Source organism: Struthio camelus, chromosome 1 (genome assembly GCF_040807025.1).
Source record: "Struthio camelus isolate bStrCam1 chromosome 1, bStrCam1.hap1, whole genome shotgun sequence".
NCBI lineage: Eukaryota > Metazoa > Chordata > Aves > Struthioniformes > Struthionidae > Struthio > Struthio camelus.
In genome coordinates, this window is record NC_090942.1 from 98585555 (window position 1) to 98599985 (window position 14431).

General features: G+C 39.6%; 1 protein-coding gene across 30 annotated transcripts in view; it reads right to left on the reverse strand.

The window, feature by feature from the left end:
• Positions 1 to 224: 224 nt before the first annotated feature.
• The window catches only part of ABI3BP (ABI family member 3 binding protein), a 184898-nt gene continuing 170691 nt past the window's right edge, over positions 225 to 14431 (reverse strand). For all 30 annotated transcript variants that reach the window (XM_068907074.1, XM_068906917.1, XM_068907057.1 and 27 more), the window contains 5 exons: positions 11286 to 11365; positions 9378 to 9407; positions 8194 to 8355; positions 3760 to 3873; positions 225 to 1716 (listed from right to left, as the gene is read on the reverse strand). In XM_068907074.1, the coding sequence (XP_068763175.1) occupies positions 1601 to 1716; positions 3760 to 3873; positions 8194 to 8355; positions 9378 to 9407; positions 11286 to 11365 (502 nt within the window). In that variant the 3' untranslated portion in view covers positions 225 to 1600. The remainder of the gene's footprint in view (positions 1717 to 3759; positions 3874 to 8193; positions 8356 to 9377; positions 9408 to 11285; positions 11366 to 14431) is intronic.

A 14431-nucleotide genomic window follows, 5' to 3' on the forward strand; every position in this document is an offset into this window, starting at 1 on the left:
AAAGTACTTCTGAACTTAGGCACCATTAATATTGCTTTTACATCAAATGCAAATATGTCCAGTAAGCAATAATATGTCATTATGGCTGTCTGATACCTTGTCAGACCTAACACAGCCGGTGTTGGGCAAACCATTCAGCATGTGCCTGTTCCAGAAGGAACTGCTTCCTGAAACAGCATTTACCACAGAAACTATTTTTTTTGTACAACACTAAGAAAAACATTTGATTAAAAAATATTTTATTAGTAGTAGTACAGTGTACCTGCAATGTACTTTAAAGGTATTTTCTATAAATGATTATTTCTACTATATATATATCTTAGTGTTCCTGTTCATATTTTTTCAATACATTAGTAGTGTAATGAATAACACCTTTAAAAAAAACTACATCTCTTTATTTAGTTCATAAATGTTCAAGCAGTACAAGAAGTAGCTTGGGAGAGATTTTAATCAAAATTAATGTAAAGCAGTTTTAAAAGTTCATTTATCACTATTTTCCCTTTTTCCCCCAACAACAAACAATTTTTAAACAACATTTTTCTGTGTTATAAAGCAAGTTGTGCTATTATTATTAGCTTAGTTTTAAATACAGGGGGCTCCCTTCTGCATTTCATATAGCTTTCCAAATTCTCCTGCACTATATATACATTTGGCCTTTGAAGTATTATTAAATCTAAACCTCTGAAAACAGTATACTTTATTTAAAAGCCAGGGCAGTGGAGACCAGTTGCATTTTTTTTTTCCACGTACATACATACCTGTCTGCTGTAATTACAGAAAAAAAACAAAACAAACCCACTAAAGCACTGCCAAGCTAAACAGGCAAGTGTTTCTAACTTCTTAGCAATAGGCTGCTCATACTGTTTTGCCAGAATTGAAGCTTGCATTTGAAAGCAAACATGGAAAAAAAAGAAAAAAAAAACCCAACCCACTAACTTGATCGTTTAAAGCTGCACGTACAATAAGCGTACCTGTGGGTTTTCTTTTTTTTTTTTTTTTTTTTTGGCAGGAGTATGAACTGTCTTAAGGAGAAAGCGCTTCAAGGTTATTGGTTGCAAGATGATATTAAAAAATTAAGGGTCTTTCTTCTATTCTATAATTTATGAATGGGGGGGACATTACAGATTTATCTGGACAGGTAACTTATAGCACTTTACGTTACAATAAAAAAAATCAGTGACTATTTAAAACTAATGCACATTGCATTCCATGACCAACTTTGCCATAACTGTGCCTTAAACATTTATTACAACATTGTGATAAATAATATACACACAGCATATCTTTTAAAATACCATATAAACCATACCTCAAGAATAGGGAGCCAGCTTCCCTATACGTTATCCTATACCATGTCCTTAACCTGGTTTTTTTTGTAACCTAAAAACAAATTTGTAGAACTGGATAACTACAGTAAGCAGCCTATGCTATTACGCAATTAATGCAGTATTGTCCATTAGATTTGTATAAACCATTACACATTAGCAAAATTGTTTACATGACAGGCATACCATAAACATTTCCATCTTTGAGCTTGCTTTGGGCAGTTGGAAGGGGTGGATAGTGATGGACTTCTTTCTCAACCAAGTTCATGTCATGTCTACCATTTCCCAGGTATTGATGTTCCACATTCATACCAACGAACATAGTTAATGTGAGTCTCGCCACCTATTTTTCCAAATTTGACGGGTTCCTGGCGAACTGCCCTGAAAAATCCTAGAACAGAGAATAGAGTTTTGTTTGCGTAAGACAGTACTTTCCTTTCACTTCCCTGTGACTCTGTGTGCAATTAAATTCACAGATGACCTAATCACTGAGCCACCTGCCACAGATGGGTTTAGTTCCTGCCCCTGTTAAGCCAGACATAGACTGTGATGAGCAGTGCGAAGCAACTGGAATTTGTCCACCAAATGAGAAAAAGGGGAAGTGCTCGGGACCACCGCAGCCCAGAACAGGACCGAGAGGGATGGCCTGGCTTCTCCGGAGACTTCTGCTCCCAGCATTCACACAGTGGTGGTGCTGGCAAGGAAAGGGGCAAATGCCCTGCTGCCACTGCCTGGGGCCTTCTCTACATACCAGGCTGAAACCGTCACTGGTAGCCTCTGTTCCTCCTTGCAAAGTTGTTATGATTAATTAAGTAGTACCAGTGCAGTAGTCTTCAAACTACAGTGAACCCAAATAAAACTTGCCAGTTGGGGATATTTCACATGCTGTCCCCATCCTCGAGTTAAAGCTCTTACCTCCTCCTTTAAATCTGTCATTCTGTAGAACAATATACATATTTCCAATTCAAACAATTTATGCGATGTTAAAGAAAGAAGTAAGTAAGTGAGCAATTATCCAACCAGACCTTCTTTGCATTTCAGATCAAACATATCCATTGTTAGGTCTGGTTTGAAAAGAACGAATGCAACCTCTTGCTAGAGCTAGGGAGGGGTCTAAGCAGCAGTGAGCAATTTGTCCGTTCAGTTCATTTACTAGAAACAGAAGGCTACAGATAGGGATTTTTTTTTTTTCCCCCCCTAAAAAATGAACATGATTGATGAGATTCCAGTTGCTCATGAATAGTCCATTAAACTTACTTACTAGTCAAAACCAAATTGGTTGGCAATGTTTTGTAAGCTTACAGGGTAGACAGCTTTTTTTTTAACATCTATAAAAGCTTTTTTGGTATAAAATATTTTAAAAATGTGAATCTGATATAGCTGAGCTGTCTACTGTTGTGGCAATGCCAAAATGGATTCAGACAATCCCCAATACAAACAAGGTACCTTTACAAATGGACAACACTTGCTGGCAAAGGGAAAGCAAAGCCCTCTTAGAAAAAATAAAAATCCACGTAATCATCAATCACCTGGTAGATTATTTACTTATTTTGCATTTTGAAAAACTGGTAAAAGATTTAGGCACTGGAGTTTAATCTCTTTGCACTGTTTTCACACAACTCCCACCACACATTTCTGTATTTCTGTAAGATGTTTTATAAATGAAGCATTATGTCGACATAGGTTTTTGTCAACTCACCGATACTGTATTGAAAACTGTTGGTGTTTTTCTCAGTAAGATATTACATTATGCACAGGTATAGCTATATAGCCTATCCTCTTACTCCACAAGGGATAGGACTACACCATACTGATAAGGCTGTACACGAGGAAGGCAGTAGTTCGGCTGGCAGAAGGGTACAATTTTCTTATACGCAAGCCTCAGCAACAAGAGAGGAAAAATAGCTAAGCAGGTCACAGCTGCTTTCAGGACATTTAGTCCCATGCCTACTTGATTAGACCAGGCTGGAATTCTAGGCACCTGGTTTGAATTAGTACACAGAGTTACTGCAGCATGAATTACATTTTCCAGTAATAAACTTCTTAGTTTCTCATTATCACTAAATAAAGCTATTGAAAGCCCAACTGATGATTTACTGCACTTTAAATCAACCTTGCTAGTTTGAGCATAACACTTCATGCCTCTCTGTAAACTCAAATTTGTGGCTGGGTTTAAATATGTAATACCAACTGTGAATACTCTGTTGGAAAGTTTTAAATACGAGGGAGGCTGTTTACTACCTCACAGAACCCAAATCATAACCTTTTAACATGCCATTGCTCATCTCCAAAACCTTCTCGACTCTTTTCTGCCTGGAAGGTCGACAGTCTCATTCCATTGCCCAGCCCAGCAATGGACCCTGAATCCACTGGCAGGAAAAACAACCGGACAAACAAAGGAATCGCGAAGGTTCGCTACAGAGACAGGCGTTACCATCTTTGACTGGTAGATCATCTTGCTGTCCTGTCCTTCCATCTAAGAATGAGTCTACAAATTGGCAGTGATCTTCTCCATGGCCCCTCTGGTCTCCTATGTTATAAAATTTTCCTGAAAGCAAAGAAGCAGCAAAGTTGAAAATCCATATGAACTTTAGGGAGGCCTATTTCTGAAAACCATCAGAGCTAATGGTCTGTACTGCTAGCTCCGCTGTGAAGCCAAGCTGAACGCCAAGAGTCTTTTTATCTCAGGATCTATATCTGTAATTGGAACATTATGGCCCATACTCCAAGTACGGTGCTCACAGCAGCAGACAATTGCTGGTATCCACTGCTGGGCAAAATCTAATACCTGAACGTATTTTTTCCCGTCCTTATATTTCATACAGTAAGTGAAATTCTCTTCTGATTGAGACCCTCATCCTGATTTTAACAAAAAGGAGTAAGTTTTGCCACCGATTTTATTGGAAGGCAGGTTTGGACCCTTGTCAGGAAGGCCAGGGTATCTTCAAAGATGGTTTTATATGCCATTTCATAACTTGTCTAAGTCCTGCTTTATACAGCACCATCTTCTTACATGTAGCTAATAAATACATGACCGAGGTACAGCAGCTGCTTATCCAGAGAATAGGTGTGCCCATGTTTAGTTGCAGGATTGCTAACAGAACACTTAACTGCAACTAAGTGGAAGAAAAGTTCCCAAGTGCCACATGCAGCATGTGCTGACGTTACAGGCTGTCTTTATCAGCTAATAACAGGACTTACAGTGAGATAGTTTTGACAGAGAGATCTTTACCGATTCGGTTCACACGACTTTAGTAAAATTCAGTTCAGAAGATGGAGGAAAGCATGCAATCTTTTCTTCTTGGGCCTTGGCAGGAAACATTTTCAGATAAACTTACTGCCTTTTCTGAATGCCTTTCACAGCACTTGTTCTTAATCAGTTCAACCTCCGGTTATTTAGAGACAAACTAACCAAAAAGATTTAGAGGTAAATCTTTCTCCCTCTAGAATGAGGGACTTAATAGCTTTGCAAAACAAAGCAGCCTCTCATACCCTTTGCTGCTTCCAGTTGTGAAGTTGAAAGAAACAGCGAGAGCATGTAGAAATAGGCTCCGTGCTGAGTCCTCAAGTATTAGCTAAGCAGAAAATCCAGTTACTCATTAGACATTGGGACTCTGGTGGCCTTCAATCTGTGCCAGTCTGGCCATTTGAGAGACGGTGAGGTGGCTTATAATGCTCCTCTCTGAAGTTCTCCTAATAAAGTAGCAACCTACCAACAATACATCCTTTCTTATGTTTTTGTGATCTGCTCAACACTTTGCCAAAAATTCTCACCTCTAGCTAGTCTCTGTGCATGGAGTTCTGCACTAGCTTTAGAAAAATATTTATTACTGTCTAGTTTTGGCTGTAGGCATATTTTTTCCATAGGAGAACTGGTCAGAGGGAGTTTCTCTTGGTAAATTTTTGGTCTGAAATTAAGAACATTCAGGCTGCCCAAAACTGCATTTTTTTTTCCCCATGGCTGTTGAAGGTCACACTTAAAATTTAATATTTTCCTCTCCTCAATAAATACTTTTCTTTGGTGGCCTGATCTTCTGGAATGCTTACAGTGACTGCTCTGGAGGACTGTTAAATGAGGTCAGCAGTAGATGCTGGTTTATAGAACAGTACTGGCATGTGTAACAGACCAGTTTTTCTTCACTAGAGGCAGAGTAAAAATGATATTTATATGGCTAACAAAAGAACAGTAACTTTCAGATATTTGTATGCTCTTCTGGACCACAATGTAAAACATGCATAATTCAAGCACTTGCTATACATAAATTAGCAGTGTTCTCAGTGAATATCTACTAAATTCTCACTGTCCAATTATTTCCATAATAAGGACCATACTTGAAAAACTTTTAGGTAACAAATGACTAGATTCACCTTACTCTTCCGTGAATAGTAATTCTAGCATAAAGTAAATGTAATACTTCATTTTTTAATTTTTTTTTTTTAAGTAAGTGTTCCCTCATTATGGATGGTCTTAAGCAAATCAGATGCAGTTTTACCCATTGTGAGTTCTGCAACAACAGTAGTGTGAATGCACGCTAAAAAACAGCCTAGAAAGACATGGCTGTTGGCTGCCTTATACAAGAGTACACATACAATGCACTCACATTTCAAGATCGTTACCCTGCTTAAACAGAAAAGCTTCCGAAGATATTTTTAGTGCAACATGGAACTCAGACCTCAGCACGGCCTTTCACGATCGGCCGTGGCCCAGCTGGCCCAGCCTCGCAGATGTACTTCCACTGGCCTCAGGGGCGCGATGAGACAGTGCGTGATAGTGCAACATGTCAGAACAAAAGCTTGGCTTCAAAGTGGAAACTCTCCCGCTTTAATAGAGAGGTCCGTGCCATATCAGTCTCACTTACCAAAGAGTGGTGAAAAACACAGAATGGCTTTACCTTTACATAAACATTTAAATTCCTTCAAATATTGTGACAACTGGTTTTAACAGTTCAAGTGCAAGAACCAGGCTTAGCAAGTGAAATGAATACAGTGTGGCTACCATCATCTTTCCCCAGCCAAGTCAAATCTCCAGTCTTCCAGCAAGAACAAAAACAATCTAATGAAAATAGGAAAATGGGCTGCTGTTATGTTAAACTTTCATTCTAAGACTGAAGTAGCTTTCAGTGCAGTGTTAATTCACTTGATTTAGGGCTGAAGTCTAGTCCTGCTAGATTAGCAATGCTATTTCCTCTACTGGCTAGTTTTGTGATATGCTGTGCCTCATTGCCAGTTTTTGTCATTTGATCACAGTTGGTTAGTACAGCAATGGGTGAATGAATGATACGTCTGTTCAAAACAGTCTCTCTTATTCACAGATTTGCCAAGATATTATTTACGGTGAGGTATTGCACTTACTATTAACGACAGGGCTTTCCTTCATTGTCTGCTCATGGGGGAATGGTGGCGGGTGCAAGGCCAGGCAACTTATAATTAAATTGGCATGGGCTGTCCTACGCGCTCTGCTCTTTTTTTCACCCCTGTTTCCACACACAGAGACTACTGAGCCCTGCTCCTGTGAGGGGCTGAGCTCTGAAATGGGGCAGCTTTGGGTTATACATCTGATTCTTTCAACCACTGTTTCTCCTATTTGATTCAATCCGATTTGAAGAATATATCTGCCAATTTGAAGAATATAACTTGCACTCAAAGACATTTCCCATACACAGATCTACTTTATTCTCTGCAGTCTGGATGCTATACTAACACCAGTTGTCAATACAGCTCAGGTAAAAGACCTCATACACAAGAAAGTCAGGTGCTCGGGGTAGATTGGGGTAGATTATAAACTAAGTATTTCTAAATACAGCTTGTACAATCCACACGAGATGCAAAATACTGCTTAAATATCAGCTAGCTGAAAAATACTTTTTGCAAGCTGTTTCCTCAGCTTACACACAGCATGTGTCACTTGAGTCAAGTATGCAGCCAGGTGACAAAGCCAGGGATGTCTGCCCGCCCTAGTCACAGCCCCCATAAAGCTCAGCCACTCTCAAAAGTGCTGCAGGGGATCTGAAGGGAGGAAGACAGATTCCTCCAAACTGCAGTGCCCAAACTTGTCAGTAAATACACGGGAAGGCAACACCAAAGCTCTGTAACAGCTGGATATGAACCTCCTTGTGGATACACTGAAGTTCTAGAAGGAGCAGGATCAAACCATTCTCAGTAGGCAGGACAAAGAACAGCGATCAGGCTTTAAATACGCCACTGTTTAGTGAACTTACTACACTGAACAATGCTTGAAAAACTAAGGCCAGGATGTTGCTGCTGGTAATGAACCATTATATTAAAAAAAAAAAAAAGGAGGAAAAAAAAAAGAGATCATAAACACAAATGGGTAATGTGAAAACAAAACGTAAAAGCAGGTGAGTAAAACCTGTTAATTAGAGTAGAAGCCATATATTTAACACATACTAAAATAAGCCCCACAATAACGAAGTAACCAGATGTCTACCAAATGGGGTGGGAATGACTGAGCTCTAATCATGGGCTAAAATTAGGCCCTAATCCTGCATCAAGAACTATCCTGGGCCACTTTCTAAATGCAAGATTGGCACCTTAACAATGTAAGCTATTCCCCAGCAGAGACCTGGTCTTTACAAACATTCTGTATGATCCCCAGGATACTAAGAGGTGCTGTACAACAGATGATGACCACAGAGAAGTAACTCGTGAGTCTTGGAAAGTCTGGTATCAACTGCATTCATGATTACTGAGCACAGGCAGATTAATATTTATGATTAATCTGTCTATGGAATAGATTAAACATCTCTGATTACATTTCAGCAGAGCCAATCTTGTTAAACTTCTTAGTTCTGGACCCATATCTTGAGGAGTGTATAATGTGGACGACATTGACCTGAATGTCTCTTACCTGTAAGCGAGTCACTGAGGTATATCTTATATCTTAAAGAATTACACAGCTGCACACCTACAAACTTCTTATACCAAGTCCTCTTTACGTATTGTTTCCCTTTGCATTCTGAATAGGTGTCAGAATTGAATGGGATTTCAGTCCAGATAGCATCCTTTCCCACTGCAGGAGAGGAAGAAAGAGGCTTAAGTATGATACGGCATATGAAATTACGTATGACAAACATACTTAGATAAACAGAATTAAAACCTTGATAGAGCGGAATGTATCTTGGAGTATACTAATAGTACTAGTCAACTTTTTGAAAGCTATGTTAGGGAAGCACCAAAGTGTGCTGATAAGACTGATGCAGTGAACAGCTTCAGCTCTCTGTGTCAGCGGTGTCAGTTTGGAATCAGCTCACTCTAGGATGCATTGTCTTGGTAGGGGGACAATGTCTGTGTGTTTGGCAAAGCTCTTATTTACAGTGTGTGATACAGTCATTGCTTTTCAGAGGATTGAAGCCAGGAAAGTCAACTCCCAGCAAACAGTATGCGATAACAAACAAACAAACAAACAAAAAGTTCAAGTGTCATGAATTAGGCGGAAAGAAAAGATACTTCATGTTTGTCAAAGTGATTTCCATTACAAATACAAAAAGCAGCCCAGTTCTCTTGAACGGATCTCAGCTGCTCTTCAAAAGCTCAATCCACCTCCCACCAAACACAGCAAGGGTCTTCAAAGTGGCCTAAAGCAGAGCTGGATCAAACCTTCAGAAGCAGACAATTTTTCAAAAGCACAATGACAGATAAATAGTAACCTCTGAATTGTGTGTGCTCCGTTAACTCACTCACAAAAGTGCAAAACAGCTTATTCATTTTACAGAGCTTTCTTTTCATTTAATGACCAGGCTTGAGACACTATGAGGCTGTCTTTTCTCATGTGTGTGCCTTGGTGTGAAGCCCTCGTAGCTGCCACCTGAGCACCACATTACATTGACTGTGTTCTGCTCCGGTAAACATTTAGCCTGGCATGATTTCCTTACAGTCCAGGTGGAAGGAGTGAAATCATGCGAATGCTGTTCTACTCCAGGGTTCATTTAACTGACACAGTACAGCCACCTCCCTCATAAGATAATGCTATCATCTCACTTCTGAAAAAAATCCCTGATCAGAATACACTATTACTATACATAAAAACCTTACTTGAAATTGGCTCGCTCACTCTTGGGTCCGCTGGGGAAAGAAAATAAACATTCAGTCAGACACTGTATACTGAACTTTCCCGCTATTTCAATGGAAAAGCATTAGTAAGTTATTTTCTGTACATGACATAAGCTATAATCTGCAAAACAAAGAGTTTGGAAAGCAAAGCTCTCTACATTTTTTGCATTCAACTGAAGAAATAAATTTCTTGCCTCATTGTGTGAAACTACTGCATTAATGAGCTTTTAAAAATGTAAGTAATATGGTGCGATACCACTCAAACTGAGGGTCAGTGAAATCAAGAGTATAAAACCTGCTACCAGTAAAAAAAATCACTTTTACAGCATTTTTTTCAGATTTCAATTTCAAAACTTAAATAATAAAAAGGACTCCTCTGCAATACTTGCAACACAAAACTCTAATATGAAAGCTCTAAAGTGAGAAAAGGATGTGTGCAATTAAGAAAAAAACAAAACTGACTGCTTAATTTGTACAAACTGAAGAGGAGACAGAAAGTCAGCTGTGTCATTCATGAAAACTGCATTCAGCGTAAACATTTTTTCAGCTTTAACAGCCTAGGGTTACAAAGAGTGTATTCACAGTTTTAAAATATGTGAGGCATAGTCTGAACTCCTCCCTGGCTAATTCCCTGCTCAGCCAAAACTCTGATTCATCCCTGACTGAGGACTATGTAAGGACTATTGTGATACCTGGCTCAAAATGCTGCCTGAGAACGTCCCCTTTAAAGAGGCTAAATCCATATTGTTTTTATACGGTCCTGGAGTACTATCAAGCAATAACCAGATCTACACAAAAAAGAATATCCTGCTTGTACAAAGTCAACAACTATAGTCAGCTGCACTGGAAACTGGAATATGGGAAGCAAAGGCACTCTCTGATTCAGGTACGACTTGGGAACCAACCAATTCTCTAAATAGGCTTATGTGTTCCTCTCTAACAGTTTCACAGGAGAGTAAACAGGATGAAAGAACACATACTGGGACTTCAGCATTTCCAAACTGCTATTTCTCAGTCCTTAATTTGAGTCAAACAACACTACTTATTACACAGTAGTCTTTTTGAAAAGGTAGCAGAAGTGCATATAAACATGTCAGCCCAAAGAATAACCTTATGTTCCTCAGAAATTTTCCAGGCTATCGCAGATGAGTTTCATAGACACAGAAACGCCAGGAATATTAATCTTAAATGACTGAGCCTTCTTTAAGTATAAAGTAAGTTTCTTCACAGCGAATACCAGACACCTGATCTCTCTGTGCTCTGGCTTTTTTTTTTTTTTTTTTTTTTTCCTCCTGCAGTCTGGCCAGTTTATATCCTCGCACAATAGAGCCCTGATCTCATAGTCATTTCCCGGGCACTACCATAACATGCTCAATAGCAAAAACCAATCTGTAGTAGTAGTAAAGAACAAAACAAAACATGCACAATGAAGCAAGAGAGCCCAAGTATGCTTAGTACTATCTAAGGTCTCACTGCTTTCATATATTCCAGACAAAAAGTGGTGCATAAACACGGATACAGCAGACACAAGGTAACAAAAATTCAGTTTACAGATGATGCTAGTCACCTAAAAAATGTGAATAAAGTTTTTACTCCGTGGACCAGTAAATAACGCTCTAGATTCCAATATAAGCCATATTCACCTCCTCTCTAGAAATGCTATTCTTGATCTTGCATAATAAAACCTACAGAAAACGAGGGGTTTTTAACACATAGGAAACTAGCGGCACAGACAAATCTTTTGAATCTAGTTTTAGGATCCTATCCATAGGATCACATTATCTGTTTAATTTGAAGATACTAAATACTAATTCCCAAGTGGCTGAGCGCATCATCAGTGATTTCTGAACAGCCACTGTAAATGATGGACAGACCTTTGGAAGTCCTTACCTGATTCAGTACTGAATGCCACAACATTGCTGCTTGGACCTTCACCAAGAGGGTTTCTAGGTTTCACGTGGAATTCGTAACTGAGGAATAAAAAACAGGAAATGAAAATTTTGCAAACTAAGCATTCTTTTAAAGTGTGGAGCAATCAAACCGCCAGCACACACCCTGCTGCTACTGGCCTCTTAGAAAAGAGCCAAAAGGCCTTCCTGGTTACTCTGCAAACACTAAGACATTCTTTTTCCTAATTGCACTAAGCATCTCTGAACAAGTAATTTGTCATTCATTTTGACAGTTCTTTGCAGGCATGCTATTAATGTTTGCATTAATGCACCACTGGTTTAAGTCTGTCTCCTCTCACACACAATTTCAGTTCTGGCAAAGGGAGCAGTTCAGATGAGGTCAGAAGCAATCTGATAAGGAGAGACTGAGTAAAACACAGTGCCATTTACTTGCATATTTTTCATTCACAAGAACACAACCTTCCAATTCAGTTATTCCCAGGCCCACCAGCAGTGACAGGCAGGGTCAGTGGCTAAACGCAAGGCATGTCTGCCAAGACCACAGTTCAGCCAAGGCAAAGATCCAATCGCCTGAATATACACTAACGCTAAATACACAAACTAATAAAAAGATATTGGGTAGTGTTTCTTATCTCTTTTCATAGTAATATTGCACAGTGCCTGTCTATACTTCAGTAACTCATGACCTCTTTTCATCATGACTATGTTGGAACCTGCATTTTCCCCTCTACTCAGGCCCGGTGAGGCCACGTCTGGAGCGCTGGGTCCAGTTCTGGGCTCCTCAGTACGAGAGAGACATGGAGCTCCTGGAGCGAGTCCAGCGGAGGGCTACTAAGATGATGAAGGGACTGGTGCATCTCTCCTATGAGGAAAGGCTGGGAGAGAGCTGGGACTGTTCAGCCTGGAGAAGAGAAGGCTCAGGACCGGGATCTTATCAGTGCATATATAAATATCTGAAGGGAGGGTGTAAAGAGGACAGAGCCACACTCTTCTCCGTGGCGCCCAGTGACAGGACGAGAGGCAACGGGCACAAACTGAAAGACAGGAAGTTCTGTCTGAATATAAGAAAAAAAATCTTCTTTACTGTGTGGGTGACAGAGCGCTAGAGCAGGCTGCCCAGAGAGGTTGTGGCGTCTCCATTCATGAAGATACTCAAAAGCCATCTGGATGCAGTCTTGGGCAACTCGCTGCAGCTGACCCTGCTTGAACAGCAGTGTTGGACTAGGCAATCTCCAGAGCTCCCATCCAACCCCACCCATTCCGTGATTCTGTGGGAACATAACTATGTGCTAAGAAAATGGAACAAAACTGGAAAAAAAAAATCCAAGCCAGGTGCCTCTGTTCAAGCCTCTCCCACTCCTCAGTACTTGTTTAACTTTGATGGACAGGCAAGACAAGGTTGTTCCTAACTCCACAGCTCAGCTAAAAATTACGCTGTGTTCAGTCAGCTGCTCTAGGTAAACACCTACTGAAAGATAGTTGCAAACCTAAAAACGTTATACAAAAGACATGAGATGGATGAAGTAGGAAAGGGAGTTACGAGGAGGAGATGGTACTTGGCTAAGATCTTACGTGAATGGCAGAGCTAGGAACAGACTCAAAGTTTTCTGTCTCCCAGCACCTGCTATCTCAGCAAGCAGCTTCTCAGCTGGTTCCAGGCTGGGAGCACTTAGGAACTTCTCCCTGCTCCACGACAGCTCACAGTTTCTCGCCCACTGCCTCTATCCACCAGCAGGACCCTCATTTCCTCCCTGCCAAAGCCCCTCAATGAGCAGTATGTGCACTTCCTGTCAACAGCACCCTCTCCATACAGTTCCCATCAGTTGTGACCAATAACCTGTCTCATGCATGCCAGCTACATGGCATAAAAAATTGAAGATTTTTCATATGCTCTGGGCACATGCGTGGTGAATCTCTCTTAATGTAGGGTGTTTTTTCAGTCAGCTACGGAGGATACAACTATAGGATACAAATCAAAAGGACTATAGGCCTAGAAAATGAGACCTAACTTAAGACACTATACACAGAATAAATGGCAAATTCCTGGAAGGGTGTAATTGAACATCCAGCTCTTGATTCATGAAGGATTACTTATTAGTGGCAACTCAGTAGATCACGAATGTACCATAGCTAAGATTCTTTTCAAACAGCAGTTTTCTGAAGAAAAAATATACCACTCTTTGCATACTTGGAAATTTGTAAATTCCTCTTGCAAGTCCCTGTAAGACACAGAATAATTTAATCTAAACTTCAGATTGCTGCTCATTGTTTCTTGGTTCCTGCAAAACCTGAACAGCTTCAGTGGACTCATCATCACGCAGTACCAAGTAACTGTTTTCCATCCAGAGCGTTCATAAGACAATTTTTAACTTCAAAATTGCTTACACAAGCAATTGCCTTAAAAAAGAAAATAAAAGAAAACCCTAGAAAGTAAGAGAAATACTTATTATAAACATTGGTAAGCTGAACAGATATATTGTGGATAAACCACGGACATTTCTAAGTGAAACACTGGTTTGTTTTGGTCTTTAAAAAGCCACTCCTATTAATGCAGGAGACATTAAATAAATGAAGTATTAAAAAATTCTAAAACAGAAAAATCTTTTACATAGTCAACTTCAAACCATTTAAAAAAATGCATGTTTTCGAAAAAGGGATCCAATCAGCTTTTTTTTTTTTTATATTCACATTTGGCAATGTGATACAGTAAGAAGTATTCACACCTAGCAAGAAAGACAAAATCACTGCTATCCAGCAAGTGGTAACACAGCAGTTGAAGATTCCTTCTGAATAATCACTGATATGTAAATGAAGATTCAAGAATATATTGCGTATTTTAAAGTAATAGCTAGGAGAGGCAACATTTTGGAAAATGTACAAATCAATACATGCCTAGAGATAGAAGACTCCAAAGAAACTCTCACTTCCTTCACAGCAGGAATACTTCATCTAGAGCTGTTATCATTTTGATAACTGACAGCTCAATATAGCATATTCTGTTGCTTTACTAGGAGTTTATGGTCTAATCTTATTGGTAATAACAGTATGTTTACGTGACTTTATGTGAAATTGAAAGAGAAATTTGAAGAGCACTGTCTAGGATTTCTGATCTAGATATCGTTGACT